General features: G+C 46.7%; 1 protein-coding gene across 1 annotated transcript in view; it reads right to left on the bottom strand.

The window, feature by feature from the left end:
- Nucleotides 1–20,968: 20,968 nt before the first annotated feature.
- The window catches only part of LOC140197109 (galectin-3-binding protein-like), a 54,656-nt gene continuing 53,357 nt past the window's right edge, over nt 20,969–22,267 (bottom strand). Inside the window, exon 6 of the mRNA XM_072257024.1 lies at nt 20,969–22,040. Within this exon, the coding sequence (XP_072113125.1) occupies nt 20,969–22,040 (1,072 nt within the window). The remainder of the gene's footprint in view (nt 22,041–22,267) is intronic.

Here is a 22,267-nt window from a genome sequence, read left to right as displayed (position 1 = left end):
TGTAGGTGTCAGTGGGTGTAGGGTGTTTCCGTGTAGGTGTCAGTGGGTGTAGGGTGTTTCAGTGTCAGTGGGTGTGGGGTGCTACTGTGTCGGTGTCAGTGGGTGTGGGGTGTTTCTGTGTAGGTGTCAGTGGGTGTGGGGTGTTTCTGTGTACGTGGTTCAGTGGGTGTGAGGTGTTTCTGTGCAGGTGTCAGGGGGTGTGGGGTGTATCTGTTTTGGCGGTCAGTGTGTGTGGGGTGTTTCTGTGTAGCTGTCAGTGTGTGGGGGGGTGTTTCTGTGTAGGTGTCAGTGGGTGTAGGGTGTTTCCGTGTAGGTGTCAGTGGGTGTAGGGTGTTTCAGTGTCAGTGGGTGTGGGGTGTTACTGTGTCGGTGTCAGTGGGTGTGGGGTGTTTCTGTGTAGGTGTCAGTGGGTATGGGGTGTTTCTGTGTCAGTGTCAGTGGGTGTGGGTGTGTCCGTGTAGGTGTCAGTGGGTGTGTGGAGTTTCTGTGTATTTGTCAGTGGGTGTGGGGTGTTTCTGTGTCGGTGGTTCAGTGTGTGTGGGGTGTTTCTGTGTAAGTGGAATTGGGTGTGGGGTGTTTGTGGGTGGTTCAGTGGGTTTGGGGTGTTTCTGTGTCGGTGGTTCAGTGGGTGTGGTGTGTTTCGGTGTAGGTGTCAGTGGGTGTAGGGTGTTTCTCTATCGGTGTCAGTGGTTGTGAGGTGTTTCTGTGTAGGTGGTTCAGTGGGTGTGGGGTGTTCCTGTGTCGGTGGTTCAGTGGGTGTGGGGTGTTTCTGTGTCGGTGGTTCAGTGGGTGTGGGGTGTTTCTGTGTAGGTGTCAGTGGGTGTGGGGTGTTTCTCTGTAGGTGGTTCAGTGGGTGTGACGTGTTTCTGTGTCGGTGGTTCAGTGGGTGTGAGGTGTTTATCGGTGTCAGTGGGTGTGGGGTGATTCTGTGTAGGTGTCAGTGGGTGTAGGGTGTTTCCGTTTGGCTGTCAGTGTGTGGGGGGTGTTTCTGTGTGGGTGTCAGTTGGTGTGAGCTGTTTCTGTGTCGGTGTCAGTGGGTGTGGGGTGTTTCTGTGTCGGTGTCAGTGGGTGTGGGGTGTTTCTGTGTAGGTGTCAGTGGGTGTGGGGTGTTTCTGTGTAGGTAGTTCAGTCGGTGTGGGGTGTTTCTGTGTAGGTGTCAGTGGGTGTGAGGTGTTTCTGTGTAGGTGGTTCAGTGGGTGTGGGGTGTTTCTGTGTAGGTGTCAGTGGGTGTCGGGTTTTTCTGTGTCGGTGTCAGTGGGTCTGGGGTGTTTCTGTGTAGGTGTCAGTGGGTGTGAGGTGTTTCTGTGTCGGTGTCAGTGGGTCTGGGGTGTTTCTGTGTAGGTGTCAGTGGGTCTGGGGTGTTTCTGTGTAGGTGTCAGTGGGTGTGAGGTGTTTCTGTGTCGGTGTCAGTGGGTCTGGGGTGTTTCTGTGTAGGTGTCAGTGGGTGTGAGGTGTTTCTGTGTAGGTGTCAGTGTGTGTGGGGTGTTTCTCTTTTGGTGTCAGTGGGTGTGAGGTGTTTCTGTGTAGGAGGTTCAGTGGGTGTGGGGTGTTTCTGTTTCGGTGGTTCAGTGGGTGTGGGGTATTTCTGTGTCGGTGGTTCAGTGGGTGTGAGGTGTTTCTCTATCGGTGTCAGTGGGTGTGGGGGTTTTTCTGTGTCAGTGTCGGTGGGTGTGGGGGTTTCTGTTTGTATTCACTGGCTGGTGAAGCCATTTTCTGGGTGGTCACCGTCAATGAGTATCCGCATCCTCACCTCTGACCCATCACTCCCTGACGTCAGTGTTCACGGCAGTTCCCTAGTGCCATGCAAGGACAGTTTTGTCTGGCACTTCTTCTGTAGCATTTGTTGACCTGTTTCGTTTCTTCCTGTGTGGATAAGAATTTAACATTTTAAAATTAATGGCCACTCCTCCATGTGTTGAAGTGATGTGACGATTTGCAGACAAACGATGCAGTCCCTGAGAGAATGAAGGTTTCGTCACGTCACTTCTATCAGACAGTGTCTGCCACAATGTCACTGCTACTGCACTTTATGCCATGTTGTTGAGATGCACTGAAAGCCAAGTGAATGGTTTGACTCAGAAGTTTTCATTCACAATATCTGGAAATTTAATGCAGATGCTTATATCTTTAATCCAAAATAAATTATCATGTTAAGCTTTAGATTTGGACTCTTGGTTCTTCAAAGGGAACAGGAGCAGTGTTGTGGCCGTCAGGCTGAGTGTTGACCACCACTGCTGTCGCTGATGTCCGCAGAACTCCAGGGCTGGGAGCTGTGGAACATGACAAGTAGTCAGCCAGATGATTATCTGAGGTATACATAAAACATAGAATAGTACAGCACAGTACAGGCCCTTTGCTCCACAATGTTGTGCTGACCCTCAAATCCTGCCTTTCATATAAGCGCCCACCTTAAATTCCTCTATATACCTGTCTGGTAGTCTCTTAAACTTCACTGGTGTATCTGCCTCCACCACTGACTCAGGCAGTGCATTCCACGCACCAACCACTCTCTGAGTAAAAAACCTTTCTCTAATATCCCTCTTGAACTTCCCACCCCTTACCTTAAAGCCATGTCCTCTTGTATTGAGCAGTGGTGCCCTGGGGAAGAGGCGCTGGCTATCCACTCTATCTATTCCTCTTATTATCTTGTACACCTCTGTCATGTCTTCTCTCATCCTCCTTCTCTCCAAAGAGTAAAGCCCTAGCTCCCTTAATCTCTGATCATAATCCATACTCTCTAAACCAGGCAGCATCCTGGTAAATCTCCTCTGTACCCTTTCCAATGCTTCCACATCCTTCCTGTAGTGAGGCGACCAGAACTGGACACAGTTCTCCAAGTGTGGCCTAACCAGAGATTTATAGAGCTGCATCATTACATCGCGACTCTTAAACTCTATCCCTCGACTTATGAAAGCTAACACCCCATAAGCTTTCTTAACTACCCTATCCACCTGTGAAGCAACTTTCAGGGATCTGTTGACATGTACCCGCAGGTCCCTCTGCTCCTCCACACTACCAAGTATCCTGCCATTTACTTTGTACTCTGCCTTGGAGTTTGTCCTTCCAAAGTGCACCACCTCACATTTCTCCAGGTTGAACTCCATCTTCCACTTCTCAGCCCACTTCTGCATCCTACGAATGTCTCTCTGCAATCTTTGACAATCCTCTGCACTATCTACAACACCACCAACATTTGTGTCATCTGCAAACTTGCCAATCCACCCTCCTACCCCCACATCGAGGTCGTTAATAAAAGTCACGAAAAGTAGAGGTTCCAGAACAGATCCTTGTGGGACACGACTAGTCGCAATCCTCCAATCTGAATGTACTCCCTCCACCACGACCCTCTGCCTTCTGCAGGCAAGCCAATTCTGAATTCACCTGGCCAAACTTCCCTGGATCCCATGCCTTCTAACTTTCCGAATAAGCCTACCGTGTGGAACCTTGTCAAATGCCTTACTAAAATTCATATAGATCACATCCACTGCACTACCCTCATCAATATGTCTGGTCACCTCCTCAAAGAACTCAATCAGGCTTGTTAGACACGATCTGCCCTTCACAAAGCCATGCTGACTGTCCCTGACTGTTTTTCAGTTAAATACGCAGGTATTTAACCGAAAAACAATCACCAGTGAAGACTGAAAACAGGGAGAGCACAAAAAATCTCCCTGAGATATCAAACTTCAGATATTGGGGCATCACACAAAGTGTGGGATAAACCCAGTGGGGTCAGACAGAAACACACAAAGTGTGTGAGAAACCCAGGCTGCATCTGTAAGAGAGAATCAACAGTTGTTTCATGTTGAGACCACTGAAAGGTAGAAGGGAAATATAATCATAAACCAGAGGAACGTACAGCACGGAAACAGGCCCCTTGGTCCGTCTAGTCCGTACCAAGCCATTTAAACTGTTTAGTCCCATTGCCCTGCACCCGGACTAAGGCACGTCATTCTTCTCTCATCCACATCGCTTTCCAAACAGCTCTTAAAAGTTGTCATCAAGCCTGCACACACCAGTTGTGCTGGTGGCTCATTCCACATTCTCACGACCCTCTGAGTGAAGAAGATTCCTCTCATGTTCACTTCAGCCTTTCACCCTTCTAGTCACAGTCACACTTTACTGATCCCGGGGGAAACTGGTTTTCATTACAGTTGCACCATAAATAATAAATAGTAATAAAACCATAAATAGTTAAATAGTAATATGTAAATTATGCCAGGAAGTAAGTCCAGGACCAGCCTATTGGCTCAGGGTGTCTGACCCTCCAAGGGAGGAGTTGTAAAGTTTGATGGCCACAGGCAGGAATGACTTCCTATGACGCTCTGTGTTGCATCTCGGTGGAATGAGTCTCTGGCTGAATGTACTCCTGACCCATGACCTCTAATTGTAGTTTCCCCCAACCTCAGTGGAAAGGGCTGCTTGCATTTACTCTATCTATACCCCTCAGAATTGCGCATACCTCCAGCAAATCTCCCCACAATCTTGTATGTTCCAAGGAATAAAGTCCTACTCCACTCAATCTTTCCTTATAACTCATGTCCTCCAGACTCAGCAACATGCTTGTAAGTATTCGCTGTACTCTTTCAACCTTGTTTACATCTTTTCAGTAGGTAGTTGACTGAAACTACACAGAATACTCCAAATTAGGTCACACCGATGTCTTATAAACTTCAACAGAACATCCCATCTCCTGTGGACAAACCTTTGATTTATGAAGGCCAATGTACCATGGGTTTTCTTAATGATAATCCACATACAGAGGGGTTAGTAGAAGGACAGGAGTTGGCTGCTGATGTGTGGATTGCGGGGTGCGGGTGGGTGATGTCAGAAGCTTAGCGGTCTGAAGATGATGGAATCTGAGAGGAGAGCACAGTGGAGCGTGGAATAAAGGGAAGGAGATGGGGAGGAAAACCAGAGGAAGGAATATGTGGGTGAGGTGGATGATGTGAGGAGCTGGGAGGTGATAGATGGGAGGAGATGGGGAGGTCACCCTACAACAGGAAATATTTACAAACATGTTGCCTACACGTGAGGGACTGAGGGAGAAATTGGGGGCTCCAATTTTTTTTCCTTGGAGCACGGGGACATAAGGGGGAGGGGGCTCATCCACTGAATTCACATTGCACCTTTCTAATTTTTGAGTTCTGCCAATCACTCTGAAGGGATTATACCACAGACCCGCAATGTGCTAGCTTGAAAGCCAGGCCAGCAAAAATAATTATTAACAACAAATGACTTGTAGAATCAGAGGAACCAACACACTGGACCATTGGTACACCACCATTAAGAGCACTTACACACCCACACTTTGCCTGTACTTTTACTCCTAAGTATAGGCAGAGACTGAAGACCACAGTATCAGTAGTGAGGACCAAGAAGGTACGGACAAGGAGCGCCTACAGGATTGCTTTGAATCAGTGGACTGGACTGTATTCAGGGATTCGGCTTTGAGTCTGAGTGAGTCTGCTGCAGCTGTCACTGACTTCATTAAACCCGTGAGGATGAGTGTGTGTCCATAAGAACTTATTGTGCATACCTAAATCACAGGTCCTGGATGAACCAGGTAGGTGACTGACCCTGCACACAATTCTCCAAATTAGGCCACACTGCCATCTTATAAACTTCAACAGAACATCCCTCTTCCTCCTATAGTCATCTGTTGAGGGCTAGATCTGTGGCATTCAAGTCTGGTGACCCAGGTCTGTACAAGAAAGCCAGGTACGACTTGCGGCGGGCTATTTCAAGAGTGAAGGAACAATTCCGTGCAAGGCTGGAGGTGACATTGGATGCACGTCAACTCTGGCAGGGATTGCAGTCCATTACTTCCTACAAAGAGAAACCCAACAAATCATGAATGGTGGTGATGCTTTACTCCAAGATGAACTCAATGCCTTTTATGCTGGCTTTGAAAGGGAGAATAAAGTTAAAGCTATGAGGATCCCTACAGCACCAGGTGACACTGTGATCTCTGTCTTGGAGGCTGACGTCAGGCTTTCAAGAGGGTGAACCCTCACAAAGTGAACCCTAACCCGCCCTGTCGTGGAAACACGAAGAACACCAGAGTGACTTCGAGATTTGTTTTAAGAGCTTATTAACATGATATCATGGAGAGTCTGCAGCAGTCTCCGCCACCACCAGAACTCTGATTTTCAGGTTATACCAAGCTCATAATTATGCTGCAAGACAAACAACTTCACATAACTTTGTTTGGCATCCCACAGTCAGTACATGATCAATCGTTTAAAAGACATGTCAATTATCTCAGTACGAGTCTAACAGTCCTCTTTGCTCCCTGTTATCAGGGCTCACGATTTACCCTCAGTTGCTTCCTCCCTCCTGGTCCCAGGGGCTGAATATCCTGTTTATTTGAATTCCCAGCTCTGCACTTGATCACCCAAGGTTATACTCGACTCACATCAGCAGTCTTATGTCCAGTTGCTCCAGAATGGTCAAGTATCCCATCGTACAGAGGCTCTAACCATTTCACCCACCGACTCCGATAGAGTACCTGTTAACCTTTGCCAACCAACTGGTGGGGGTGTTCAATTTCTCATTACTATAGTCAGAAGTTCCTCCCTGCTTCAAAAGGGCAACAGTTACTCTGGTACTCAAGAACAGCAGGGTGAGCTGCCTTAATGATGATCGTCCAGTAACCATAGAAACCATACCATAGAAACTACAGCACAGAAACAGGCCCTTTGGCCCTTCTTGGCTGTGCCTAACCATTTTCTGTCTAGTCCCACTGACCTGCACACAGACCATATCCCTCCATACACCTCCCATCCATGTATCTGTCCAATTTATTCTTAAGTGTTAAAAAACCCGCATTTACCACCTCATCTGGCAGCTCATTCCATACTCCCACCACTCTCTGTGTGAAGAAGCCCCCCCCCCCAATGTTCCCTTTAAACTTTTCCCCCCTCACCCTAAACCCATGTCCTCTGGTTTTTTTCTCCCCTTGCCTCAGTGGAAAAAGCCTGCTTGCATTCACTCTATCTATACCCATCATAATTTTATATACCTCTATCAAATCTCCCCTCATTCTTCTACGCTCCAGGGAATAAAGTCCCAACCTATTCAACCTTTCTCTGTAACTGAGTTTCTCAAGTCCCGGCAACATCCTTGTAAACCTTCTCTGCACTCTTTCAACCTTATTTATATCCTTCCTGTAATTTGGTGACCAAAACTGAACACAATACTCCAGATTCGGCCTCACCAATGCCTTATACAACCTCATCATAACATTCCAGCTCTTATACTCAATACTTTGATTAATAAAGGCCAATGTACCAAAAGCTCTCCTTTCGACCCTGTGACGCCACGTTTAGGGAATTTTGTATCTGTATTCCCAGATCCCTCTGTTCCACTGCACTCCTCAGTGCCTTACCATTAACCCTGTATGTTCTACGTTGGTTTGTCCTTCCAACGTAGCACTCAATCTATGGTGATGAAATGTTTTGAAATGTTAGTTATGGCTAGAATCAACTCCTTCCTCAGCCAGGATCTGGACCCACTGCAATTTGCCTATTTCCATAATCGGTCAATAGCAGACACGATCTTAATTGGCTTTTCATGCAGCCTTAGCATAGAATTGAATTAACCATATTTCTTACATCCTTCACATACATGAGTAAAAATCTTTATGTTACATCTCCATCTAAATGTGCAATGTGCAATTTATAGTAATTTGTACTAAATAGTATGTACAATGGGATACTCAATATAACATAGAAATACAACTGTATCAGTATGAATTAATCAGTCTGATGGCCTGGTGGAAGAAGCTGTCCCGGAGTCTGTTGGTCCTGGCTTTTATGCTGCGGTACCGTTTCCTGGACGGTAGCAGCAGGAACAGTTTGTGGTTGGGATAACACTATTCCCCAATGATCTTTTGGGCCCTTTTTATGCACCTGTCTTTGTAAATGTCCTGAATAGTGGGAAGTTCACATCTACAGCTGTGCTAGGCTGTCCACATCACTCTCTGCAGAATCCTGTAATTGAGGGAAGTACAGTTCCCATACCAGGCAGCGATGCAGACAGTCAGGATGCTCTCAATTGTTCCCCTGTAGAAAGTTCTTAGGATTTGGAGACTCATGCCAAACTTCCTCAACTGTCTGAGGTGAAAGAGGTGCTGTTGTGACCCAGCTGGTATGTACAGATCACGTGAGATCCTCGGTGTATTGTATGCCAAGGAACTTAGAGCTGTTCACCCTCTCAACCCCAGATTCATTAATGTCAATAAGGGCTAGCCCATCTCCATTCCTCCTGGAGTCCACAACCAGCTCCTTTGTTTTTGCAACATTGAGGGAGAAGTTGTTTTCTTGACACCACTGTGTCAGGGTGATGACTTCATCTCTGTAGGCTGCCACATTATTATTTGAGAATAGGTCAATCAGTGTAGTGTCGTCAGCAAGTTTAATTAACAGATTGGAGCAGTGTACAGGAATCAGCTGTACAAGGTAAGCTGAAGACTGAGGTCTTTAAGCTTCTTGTCGAGCCTGGAGGGAATTATGATGTTGAATGCTGAACTGTCGTTCAAGAACAGCATTCTCACATAAGCATCCTTCTTCTCCAGAAGTGTAAGCACGGTGTGTAGAACAGAGGCTATTGCGTCATCTGTCGAGCGGTTGTGTCGGTAGGCGAATTGTAGGGGGCCCAGTGTGGGTGGTAGCAAGCTGCAGATGTAATCCTTGACCAGCCTCTCAAAGCAGTTGCTTACTATCGAGGTGAGTGCGACAGGACGCTAGTCGTTCAGGCATGTTACCTTGGTTTCCTAGGTACAGGAATAACGGTGGATGTTTTGAAGCAGGAGGGCACTCTACACTGGGAGAGGGAGAGATTAAAAATGTCTGTAAACACACCTGCCAGTTGTGCCACGCACATCCTGAGTACCCGCCCTGGGACGCCGTCCGGTCCCGCAGCCTCGTGACTGTCCACTCGTTGGAAACATCTGCGTACTTCAGCCTCAGAGACGACCAAGGTGCAAGTCGCCTCAGTGGCTCTCCTCGCGGGCTCAGTGTTGGCCACATCGAAACAAGCGTAAAAAAGATTTACCTCATCTGGGAGAGAGGTGGCAATGTCAGCAGCACCACTGTGCTTAGCTTTGAAGTCTGCGATGATGTGCAGACCTTGCATAAGCTGTATGTGTTGTCGGTGGAGAGTTGTGTCCGGATCTTGTCCCTGTATTGTCATTTCACTGCCTTCATGACTTTGCACAGATCGTAGCTGCATTTCTTGAGGCTCCTGCTGATTACCGGCAATGTCAGCTCTGTCTCGCGCGATAAGTGCTGCTCACACAGAACTGTTGATCCAGGGTTTCTGGTTTGGGTAGACCCTGACCGATTTCTGGGGGACAATATCCTCGATGCACTTCCGGATGAAGCGCGTGACCCCTTCTGTAAACCTGGAGACATCCTCATCACGAAAGAGATTCCAGTTGATGTCATCAAAGCAGTCCTGTAGCATAGGACCAACTGGATGGTTTTAACTATGACTGCCTCTTGTTTCAGCTGCTGCCTGTACCTCAGCAGAAGCAAGATGGACGATTGATCTGATTTTCCAAACGGTGGGCAGAGGGGCATTTTGTAAACATTGCAGAAGGGGAGAGTAGCAGTGGTTGAGTGTGCTATCTCACGTGTCTTCACCTGGATGTGTTGGCAAAATTTTGGAGAGATTTTAGAGAGCGACGATCTATTAAAGTCACCAGCAACGATGAGGGCAGCCTCTGGGTGTGCAGTCTCCAGCATGTTGATGGCCTCGTACAGTTCCTTGAGAGCCAGGTCAGTGTCAGCCTGCAGTGGAATGTACACCGCTGTTATGATATCAGCTGTGACCTTCCTGGGCAGCCAGAAAGGCCTACACAGCAGCACCAGGTACTCCAGATCTGGGGAATAAAAGGATTTGAGGGCTTGCACATTCCAGGGGTCGCACCAAACATTATTGACCGTGAAACATACCTCTCCTCCTTTACTCTTCCCAGAGAGATTTTTGAACTGTCCACCCGGATATGGTATATGGTGATCCGGTATCTCCTCCGTCAGCCAGGTCTACACAAAGCAGAAAACGTTACATTCCTTTGTTTCCCGCTGATAAGAGATTCTGGCTCTCAGTTCCCACAGCTTACTGTCCAGGGACTGAAAGTTAACCAGGAGTACGCTAGGGAGCAGCGGCCCATTAGTACGCCATCTCAACCTCAGCAGGACGCCGGCCTCTCTCCCTCACCTCCGGTGCCACCTCCGCCGTGGCGGTGCTGTGATAAATGAGCCTCCTACTGATCTCGTAAGCAAGGGTTCCCGGTGTAGAAAAAGTGGCACTTCATGGGTAAATGCCAGCTTCCAATGTTCAGCAGAGTCTGACCTGAACAAGCTGATAGGCACCGGGACAATACAAGTACATTTGCCAGGATGCTGTTTATTGAGTACAGCTTAGTGTTTAACATCACCATTCCTACAGTTAGAAACATAAAACATAGAAAACCTACAGCACAATACAGCTCCTTCAGCCCACAATGCTGTCCCAAACATGTCCTTACCTTAGAAATTATTGAGGGTTACCCATAGCCCTCTATTTTTCTAAGCTCCATGTACATGGAGCTTTAACATGGAAATTTAACCAACTTCACCCGGGATCAATAAAGTATGACTATGTCCAAGAGAATCTTAAAAGACTATCATATCCGCCCCCACCACCATCGCCGGCAGCCCATTCCATGCACTCACCACTCTCTGCGCAAAAGACTTATCACAGACGTCTCCTCTGTACCTAATTCCAACCACTTTAAAACTGTGCCCTCCTGTGCTAGCCATTTTAGCCCTGGGGAAAAGCCTCTGACTATCCACACGATCAATGTCTCTCATCATCTTATACACCTCTATCAAGTCACCTCTCATCCTCTGTCGCTCCAAGGAGAAAAGGTCGGGTTCACTCAAACTTTTCTCATAAGGCATGCTCCCAAATCCAGGCAACATCTTTGTAAATCTCCTCTGCACCCTTTCTATGGTTTCCACATCCTTCCTGTAGTGAGGTGACCAGAACTGAGCACAGTACTCCAAGTGGGGCCTGACCAGGGTCCTATGGAGCTGTAACATTACCTCTCGGCTCCTAAATTCAAACCCACGATTGATGAAGGCCAATGCACCATATGCCTTCTTAACCACAGAGTCAACCCGCACAGCAGCTTTGAGTGTCCTATGGACTTGGACCCCAAGATCCCTCTGATCCTCCACACTGCCAAGAGTCTTACCATTAATACTATATTCTGCCATCATAGTTGACCTACCAAAATGAACCATCTCACACTTATCTGTGTTGAACTCCATCTGCCACTTCTCAGCACAGTTTTGCATCCTATCAATGTCCCGCTGTAACCTCTGACAGCCCTCCACACTATCCACAACACCCCCAACCTTTGTGTCATCAGCAAATTTACTAACACATCCCTCCACTTCCTCATCCAGGTCATTTATAAAAATCACGAAGAGTAGGGGTCCCAGAACAGATCCCTGAGGCACATCACTGGTCACCGACCTCCATGCAGAATATGACCCATCTACAACCACTCTTTGCCTTCTCTAGGCAAGCCAGTTCTGGATCCACAAAGCAATGTCCCCTTGGATCCCATGCCTCCATACTTTCTCAATAAGCCTTGCATGGGGTACCTTATCAAATGCCTTGCTGAAATCCATATACACTACATCTACTGCTCTTCCTTCATCAATGTGTTTAGTCACATTCTCAAAAAATTCAATCAGGCTCATAAGGCACGATCTGTCTTTGACAAACCATGCTGACTATTCCTAATCATATTATGCCTCTCCAAATTTTCATAAATCCTGCCTCTCAGGATCTTCTCCATCAACTTACCAACCACTGAAGTAAGACTCATTGGTCTATAATTACTCGGGCTATCTCTACTCCCTTTCTTGAATAAGGGAACAACATCCGCAATCCTCTGGAACCTCTCCCATCCTCATTGATGATGCAAAGATTATTGCCAGAGGCTCAACATTCTACTCCCTCACCTCCCACAGTAGCCTGGGGTACATCTGGTTCCATTCCCAGTGGCTTCTCTGACTTGATGCTTTCCAAAAGCTCCAGCACATCCTCTTTCTTAATATCTACATGCTCAAGCTTTTCAGTCCGCTGTACGTCATCCCTACAATCACCAAGATTCTTTTCCGTAGTGAATACTGAAGCAAATATTCATTAAGTACCTCTGCCATCTCCTCCAGTTCCATACACACTTTTCCACTGTCACACTTGATTGGTTCTATTCTTTCACGTCTTATCTTCTTGCTCTTCACATACTTGTAGAATGCCTTGGGGTTTTCCTTAACCCTGTCTGCCAAGGCATTTCCATTTCATTCTTAAGCTCCTTCCTACTAGCCTTATAATCTTCTACATCTCTATCGTTACCTAGTTTTGTGAACCTTTGGTAAGCTTTTCTTTTCTTCTCCACTCTTCAAGAAAGTAGAGAGGCAGAAGAAAGGAATTTACAGGTCAATTACCCTGAGCTCAGTGGTTGGAGCTGACTGTTGGAGGTCTCAGGGTAGTTGGAGCAGCATCATGAAGTAGGCCACACACACAAAACCATGGAGGAACACAGCAGGCCAGGCAGCATCTATGGAAAAGAGTCAAAACGTTGACTGTACTTTTTTCCATAGATGCTGCCTGGCCTGCTGAGTTCCTCAAGCATTTTGTGTGTGTTGTCAAGATTTCCAGCATCTGCAGATTTTCTCTTGTTTAAAATAGGACAGGGTCTGGTTTCCTGAAGGGAAAATCTTGCCTGACAAATCTGTTGGAATGCTTTGAAGAAACAACAAGCAGGATAGACAAAGGAGAATCGGTTTACTTTGTGTACTTGGATTTTTAGAAGTCCTTTGGCAAGGTGCCACACATGAAGCTGCTTACAAGCAAGGAGCCCATGGTATTACAGGAAAGATTTTAGCATGGATACAGCTGTGGTTGATTGGCAGGAAGCAAAGGGTGGGAATAAAGGTAGCCTTTTCTGGCAGGCTGCCGGTGATTAGTGGTCTTTCACAGGGGTGTGTTGGGAAGGATTCTGATACACATTTGTCAATGATTTGGATGATGGAATTGATGGCTTTGTTGCAAAATTTGCAGACGATATGAAAATAGGTGGATGGCCAGGTAGTTTTGAGGAAGTCGAGAGGCGACAGAAGAACTTACACAGCTCAGGAGAATGGGGAAAGAAGTTGACCATCTACAACCACTCTGGCTTCTCCCACAAAGCCAATGTCTACTCCAAGTTATCAGCTCATCCTGAATGCCTGGTGACCGAAACTTCTTGACCAACCTCTCTTGCAGGACCTTCTCAAATGCCTTACTGAAGTCCATGTAGACAACGTCCACTGCCCAGACTTCTTCAACTTTCCTGGTAACTTCCTCAAAAAACTATAAGGTTGTTTAGACATAACATACCACGTACAAAGCCATGTTTAATCAGTCCATGTCTATCCAGATACTCATATATCCAGTCCCTTAAATTTATCTTCCAACAAATTTCCCACTGCTGATATCAGACCCACCAGCTATAATAACCTGGTTTAGTTTTAGAGCCTTTCTTAAACAGCAGAATAACATTAGCTATCCTCCAATCTTCCAGCACTTCACTTGTCACTAAGAATGATTGAAACATAGAAAACCTACAGCACAATACAGACCCTTCGGCCCACAAAGCTGTGCTGAACACGTCGCTACCTTAGAACTACTGAGGCTTACCCATAGCCCTCTATTTTTATAAGCTTCATGTGTCCATCCAGGAGTCTCTGTAAAGACCCTAGCATTTCCAACTCCACCACCACCGCCAACAGCCCATTCCATGCACTCACCACTCTCTGCGTTAAAAACTTACCCCGACACCTCCTCTGTACCTGCTTCCAAGCAGCTTAAAACTATTCTCTCTCGTGCTAGCCATTTCAGCCCTGGGAAAAAGACTCTGCCTATCCACATGATAAATGCCTCTCATTATCTTGTACACCTCTATCAGGTCACCTCTCATCCTCTGTCGCTCCGAGGAGAAAAGGCCGAGTTCACTCAACCTATTCTCATAAAGCATGCTCCCCAATCCAGGCAACATCCTTGTAAATCTCCTCTGCACCCTCTCTATGGTTTCCACGTCCTTCCTATAGTGAGGCGACCAGAATTGAGCACAGTACTCCAAGTGGGGCCTGACCAGGGTCCTATATAGCTGCAACATTACCTCTTGGCTCTTAACCTCAATCCCACCATTGATGAAGGCCAATGCACCATATGCCTTCTTAACCACAGAGTCAACCTGCACAGCAGCTTTGAGTGTCCTATGGACTTGGACCCCAAGATCCCTCTGACCCTCCACACTGCCAAGAATCTTACCATTAATATTATATTCTACCATCATATTTGACCTACCAGAATGAACCACCTCACACTTAACTGGGTTGAACTCCATCTGCCACTTCTCAGCCCACTTTTGCATCCTATCAATGTCCCACTGTAACCTCTGACAACCCTCCACACTATGCACAACACCCCCAACCTTTGTGTCATCAGCAAATTTACTAACCCATCCCTCCACTTCCTCATCCAGGTCATTTATAAAAATCACGAAGAGAAGGGGTCCCAGAACAGATCTCTGAGGCACACCACTGGTCACCGGCCTCCACGCAGAATATACTCGTCTACAACCACTCTTTGCCTTCTGTTTGCAAGCCAGTTCTGGATCCACAAAGCAATGTCCCCTTGGATCCCATGCCTCCTTTCTCAATAAGCCTTGCTTGGGGTACCTTATCAAATGCCTTGCTGAAATCCATATACACTACATCTACTGCTCTTCCTTCATCAATGTGTTTAGTTACATCATCAAAAAATTCAATCAGGCTCATAAGGCACGATCTGTCTTTGAAAAGTCATTCTGACTATTCCTAATCATATCATGCCTCTCCAAATGTTCATAAATCCTGCCTCTCAGGATCTTCTCCATCAATTTACCAACCACTGAAGTAAGACTCACTGGCCTATAATTTCCTGGGCTATCTCTACTCCCTTTCTTGAATAAGGGAACAACATCTACAACCCTCCAATCCTCCAGAACCTCTCCCGTCCCCATTGATGATGCAAAGATCATCGCCAGAGGCTCAGCAATCTCCTCCCTCGCTTCCCACAGTAGCCTGGGGTACATCCCATCCGGTCCCGGTGACTTATCCAACTTGATGCTTTCCAAAAGCTCCAGCACATCCTCTTCCTTAATATCTACATGCTCAAGCTTTTCAGTCCGCTGTAAGTCATCCCTACAATCACCAAGATCCTTTTCCATAGTGAATACTGAAGCAAAGTATTCATTAAGCACCTCTGCTATCTCTTCCGGTTCTGTACACACTTCTCCACTGTCGCACTTGATTGGTCCTATTCTTTCACATCTTATCCTCTTGCTCTTCACGTATTTGTAGAATGCCTTGGGGTCTTCCTGAATCTGTCTGCCAAGGCCTTCTCATGGCCCCTTCTGACTCTCCTAATTTCATTCTTAAGCTCCTTCCTGCTCGCCTTACAATCTTCTAGATCTCTATCATTATCTAGTTTTTTGAACTTTTTGTTTTTCTTTTCTTCTTGACTGGATTTACAACAGCCTTTGTACATCACAGTTCCTGTACCCTACCATCCTTTCCGTCTCATTGGAACATATCTACGCAGAACTCCACGCAAATATCCCCTGAATATTTGCCACATTTCTTCCGTACATTTCCCTGAGAACATTTATTTCCAATTTATGCTTCCAAGGTCCTGCCTGATAGCCTCATATTTCCCCTTACTCCAATTAAATATTTCCCTAACTTGTCTGTTCCTATCCCTTCCAATGCTATGGTAAAAGAGATAGAATTGTGATCACTATCTCTCAAATACTCTCCCACTGAGAGACCTGACAAGGTTCATTTCCCAGTACCAGATCAAGTACAGCCTCTCCTCTAAATATTGCGTCAAGAAACCTTCCTGAACACACTAAGAAACTTCACCCCTTCTAAATTCCTCACTCTAGGGTAACGCCAATCAATATTTGGGAAATTAAAATCTCCCACCACAACAACCTTGTTATTATTGCTCCTTTCCAGAATCTGTCTCCCTATCTGCTCCTCGATGTCCCTGTTACCATTGGGTGGTCTATAAAAAAAACACCCAACAGACTTATTGAATCCTTTCTATTCCTAACTTCCACCCACAGAGACTCCGTAGACAATCCCTCCATGACTTCCTCCTTTTCTGCCGCAGTTACACTATCTCTGATCAACAGTGCCACGCCCCCACCTCTTTTGCCTCCCTCCCTGTCCTTTCTGAAACATCTAAATCCTGGCACTTGAAGTAGCCATTCCTGCCCCTACAACATCCAAGTCTCTGTAATGGCCACAACATCATAGCTCCAAGTACTGATCCATGCTCTAAGCTCATCCGCTTTATCCATAATACTCCTCGCATTAAAATAGACACATCTCAAACCGTCGGTCTGAACGCGTCCCTTCTCTATCACCTGCCTATCCTCCCTTTTTCATTGTCTCCAAGCTTTCTCTATTTGTGAGCCAACCTCCCTTTCTTCATTCCCTGTCACAGCCACTGTTGAGCCATTAACATGCGAGGTCATGACCCGCGCGTCATCCATGTCAGCGCGGGAAGGAGGTCAACTCCTCGAGCTTGCAAATGGCGGTGGGCTGAAAAGTATGTTTGACATAACATATCTGCCGGCATTCTAGATCAAAGTCAAGGCTGAATATCCTGAGATAGCCATGAAAGCACTGAAAACGTTGCTTCCATTTCCAACATATCTCTGCAATGGATGCAACGAAAACTAAATCGCGGAATAGACTGGACATAAGGAATCCCGTTCGAGTATCGCTGTCTCCCATCACCCCTCGATGTTGCAGGGAAACAAGCCCAGGGCTCCCACTGATTCAGCGATATTGGTGCGTTGCAATGATTTTATATGTTCATATGGGGGAAATATGTGCTGTGTGTTTAATATCCAAACGTTACTTAAAATATTATGATGCTATTGATTTACTTATATAACCATATAACAATTACAGCGCGGAAACAAGCCATCTTTGCCCTTCTGATCCGTGCCGAACGCTACTCTCACCTAGTCCCACCGACCTGCACTCAGCCCATATACCTATCCAATTTAACTTTAAATGATAATATCGAACCTGCCTCTACCACTTCTAGTGGAAGTTCGTTCAACACTTACTTCAAGCTCCCCTGTCCTCCCCTGCTAATTGACTTATCACTATATTCATGCGAGGAAAATATGCGCTGTGTGTTTAATATTAAATTCATTAGATAAACCCTTTTAGAAATGAAATTGAGTGATTTAGCCACTTATCACCCATATTCTGGTCGTGATTAACACCCCCCCCCCCGAACAGAATCGTCAAAAATGATTTTCAGGGAAAAAAAAAAATCGGCAGGTCCGCAAGGATATTGTCAATATTAGACCAGTCCGCAGTGCAAAAAAGGTTGGGGACCCCTGCTCTATGAGATCGAGCAGTAACTCTATAGAGGGGGAGAGAATCGTGAGGGGCTCAGACAGGGTGAATCCTCTCAGTCTTCAAGCTCTCAATCATCTGCGCCATCTCCACCAGATTGGGGGTGGGGGTGAGGGGGTGGGGGCAATGGGCATGTACTTGGCCCAGTTCCTGAAATCAATGACCTGCTCTTTTGTTTTGCTGTCATTGAGGTAAATGTTGTTTTGACACCATGCCTCTCGGCTCTCTACCTCCTTCCTGTACCGGTTAGAGTGGAGGGAAAGGCTAGCAGGATGAGGTAGTACTGGCTGATGAGGGACTGTTCAGGCCCCTGTCAGGAAAAAGATTGAGGACAGAGGACACACTCACATTTTCAGGCCAAGCGTCGATGTGCATGACAAACAGCAAGGGACACAGAGCCCATCCCTGTGGCACATCAGCAATCAATGTCCTGAAATCTGAAACACAGCCCGTTTGCTCCTGATCCGCCCCCCCACTGCCCGCTGAGACCCCCTAGTTGATGAGTTCTCTCTGGTCTGCAACTTCCGAACCAGGTTCTCATTCAATGGCTTATCAAAAAGCCTGTGGAAGAGTGGAAATGTCAAACAGCACGATGATGTCACTTTCAGGTTGGAGGATCAACACCTCATATTCAGTCAGAGTAGCCTCCAACTTTATGGCATTAAAATTGAATTCTCTAACTTCTGGTAATTTCCCCCCCCCCCCCGCTCTTTTATGCTTCCTCATTCCGGCTCCCTGCTCACCCTTTCTCTTACCCCCACCCCACCTGCCCATCACCTCCCTCTGGTGCCCCTCCTCCCTCCCTTCCACTCGTGGTCCACTCTCCTATCAACTTCCTTCTTCAGTCTTTTTCTTTTCTGCCTACCACCTCCTATCTTTTCAATTCGTCCACACCCCACACTCACCTTTCCCCATCACCTGGTCTCACCTGCCAGCTTGGTCTTCTTCCCCCTTTACTTTCAGTCCTGGCGAAGGGTCTCTGACCAAAGTGTTTCTGTTTATTCTCTTCCACAGGTGCTGCCTGAATTTTGTGTACGCTGCTTTTTGACGAATTCCAGCTTTTCCAAGTGTGGACTCACAAAGTGATTTCCAATAGCTTACCTGGCACTGACATTAATTATTTGCCTCATTGCCATTATCCTTCTGGAATATAGAGACCACAGGTAGTCTCTGCCACTCATCTGACACTTCCCTGTGGCCAGTGAAGATTTATAGATCTGTCAGGGCCCTAGCAAATCGTCAACTCCTCATCCAGCACTGCGGATACATTCACTATCATTTTACCTCCTTTCATAATGATGGGATAAGCTTGCATTTCTTATGCTTTGGGAGCTGGTACAATGGGAGGATCAGTGTTACCTGGGGCTACACACCACATGTGGGTAAATGGGGCCAGTACCGTAGTTAGCTTGGACATGCCAGGCCGAAGTGGCCTGTCCCCGTACTTGACAACACTGTGACTTGATGACAGAGGTGTATACAATTATAAGATAGAGAAACGATAAGGATTTGTTTTATTTGTCACAAACACATTGAAACTTACAGCGTCATTTGAGTCAAATCAGATAATCAGCGAGGTGTGCTGAGCAGTCCGCAGGTGTCACCACACATCCAGCACAAACTTAGCATGCCCACATCTTACTAACCGGAACCCGTAATTCTGTGGTATGCGGGAGTAAACCCACCCAGTGACAGGGACAGCTTGCAGACAGCAGCAGGAATTGAACTGGCACTCCCATGACTGCTGATAATAAGAAAGCTTATGATCACAGAGGTGTCGAGGACAAGAGGGTAAAACCTCAATATTATGAGGAAGAGGGTTTGAGGAGGTTTGTGAGGAATTGTCTCATGCTGATGGTGGTAGAATTCAGGAGCAAGTTTCCTGAGGGGAGAGTGGAGGCAGATAAGGTCAAACACTCTGATCAGCAAGACAGAGATATCCATAAAGCAGCGTGTTTATTCTGCATAGGTAGCTGGTGGTCAGTATGCAGACAGAGGGTGGAAGGCACTGTTTCTGGGCTGTGCCAGTCTATGGCTGTCAGTACATAGTGCCATGTAATGTCATTAGCAAACTGTGTTGGGAACTGCCAAGAGCACTGTAAGTGGCTGGAAAGTATTCTCAATGGCGTTCCATCTGACATTGTGCCTGGGATAGTCAGAGGCTTTTTCCCTGGGCTGAAATGTCTCACACGAGAAGGCACAGTTTTCAGGTGCTTGGAGATAGGTACAGAGGAGATGTCGGGGTAAGTTTTTTCATACAGGGAGTGGTGAGTGCGTGGAATGGGCTGCCAGCGATGGTGGTGGAGGTGGATACGATAGGGTCGGGTCTTTTAAGAGACTCCTGGATGGGTACATGGAGCTTACAAAAATAGAGGGCTATGGGGAACCCGAGGTAACTTATAAAGTAAGAACATGTTCGGCACAGCATTGAGGGCCGAAGGGCCTGTATTGTGCTGTAGGTTTTCTATGTTTTTATGTCATCAGTGGAGTGTGATAGAGTGCGGCGTAATCAGTGCAGAGCGGCAGTGTGCGGCGTAATCAGTAGAGTGTGAACGAGTGTGTTGTAATCACTACAGAGTGACAGAGTACAGTGTAATAACTACAGAGTGACAGAGTGAGGTGTAATCACTACAGAGCGACAGAGTGCGGTGTAATCACTACAGAGCGACAGAGTGCGGTGTAATCACTACAGAGCGACAGAGTGCGGTGTAATCACTACAGAGTGACAGAGTGCGGTGTAATCACTACAGAGAGAGAGAGTGCGGTGTAATCACTACAGAGAGAGAGAGTACGGTGTAATCACTACAGAGTAACAGAGTGTGGTGTAATCACTACAGAATGACAGTGTGAGGTGTAATCACTACAGAGTGACAGAGTGCGGTGTAATCACTACAGAGTGACAGAGTGTGATGTAATCACTACAGAATGACAGTGTGAGGTGTAATCACTACAGAGTGACAGAGTGCAGTGTAATCACTACAGAGTGACAGAGTTTGTTGTAATCACTACAGAGTAACAGAGTGCGGTGTAATCACTACAGAATGACAGGGTGCGGTGTAATCACTATAAAGTGTGACAGAGTGCAGTGTAATCACTACAGAGTGCTGTGTAATAACTACAGAGTAACAGAGTTTGATGTAATCACTACAGAATAACAGAAAGTGTTGTAATCACTACAGAGTGACAGAGTTTGGTGTAATCACTACAAGAGTAACAGAGTGTGGTGTAATCACTACAGAGTAACAGTGCGGTGTACTCACTACTGAGTGACAGAATGCAGTGTAATCACTACAGAGTGACAGAGTGCGGTGTAATCACTACAGAGCGAGAGTGGTGTAATCAGTAGAGCGCAACAGAGTGTGGTGTAATCAGTAGAGTGTGACAGCATACTGTGTAATCCATTTGAGTGGTGAAGTGTAATCAGTAGATTGGGAGTTTCACTTGTACACAGGTCTGACGATGAACCTGAGCGTGGAGAAAAGGCCAGACTCACAGCCGAAGAAGAAGAGGCCTTGTCCCTTAAAGGACGGCATCAGCGCACTGCTCTCCTTCACATCGTGCACGTAGGAGACATAGTGGTTGCTACAGAGAAGCAGGACCTTGTTGTAGTAGCGGATGTGGCTGTCTTTGCTGTGGCCAGTCCCGTGCAGCGTGGCAATGGGGTAGATAGTGTAGGGACACGGCACGTTGCTGCTCTTGCAGCTTTGAGCATTCAGATGGTAATATGCTGTCCAAACTACCTTGTCAGCAGCATAGAATGAGCTGGTGTACTGGCTGGTCTGGAAGGAGATGGTGGGCGAGGATGGTTGGGTGAAGCTGACCTGATGGACGTACTGGTAACCATTGTAGAAAGAATTTGAGGAGCTGTGGACCAAGCTACTCCTGTCAACGTGGAGGGGTGCACTCCACTCCGAGGATGTGTAAATTCGGGGCTCAAGCTCAAGGTCGGACACATGTCTATCTCCGTTCAGCTGTTCCACGGAGACAGAGTGGAACTCAAAGGCTTTCAGGAATCTCTTCAGGAAGAAGCTGTCGTGTTCTTCATAAAGTAAAGACTGCAGCTGGATCTTGGCGAGGTCCTCGGGTGAGATCATATGGAAACGAATTTTATCCATCAGTTCGTGCGTGAGCTGTGTTTTCTTCTTATTGATAATCCAGCTCTCCACAGCTTTGAACAGGGTCAGCTCATTCCAGATGACAAGATCTGACCTCAGCAGCAGGGTGTTGAGCTGATCGTCGCTGAGTTCAAACCACGTTGGAGTTTGGATCAACAACTCACAGTTCCAGGCAAAGAACTCCATGCAGATCTCCTTCAGAAGGGGGTCCTTGACTGCCTCTGCATAGTTGTACAGTTCCAGCTGGTGTTGGAAAGACGGGTCCTGGGGTAGGAGTTTGTAGAAGAGTTTATCGCAGTAATCACGGATAGCAGTCACACCATAGTCTGAAGCCAGTCTGTGGATACACTTCACTGAAGACAGGTTGATGTCAATACTCTTGGTATAAAAATATCTGTGGGAAGAGGTGGAGAAATTGTGTCAGTCTATGGTTCACCAGATAGCAGACACCAGACTATCATGCTACTGTTTTCCACCTCATACCAGGCCATCACTCTGTTGTGGGCCATCAGACACTGGACCATCACTCTGCCATTGTCCATCAGACACCAGACCATCACTCTTTGATGTCCATCAGACAGCAGACCATCACTCTGTTGTTGTCTGTCAGACTCCAGACCA

Source organism: Mobula birostris, chromosome 4 (assembly GCF_030028105.1).
Source record: "Mobula birostris isolate sMobBir1 chromosome 4, sMobBir1.hap1, whole genome shotgun sequence".
Classification (NCBI taxonomy): Eukaryota; Metazoa; Chordata; class Chondrichthyes; order Myliobatiformes; family Myliobatidae; genus Mobula; species Mobula birostris.
The sequence above is the reverse complement of the archived record's forward strand: the minus strand, read 5'-3'. Positions and strand labels throughout refer to the sequence as shown.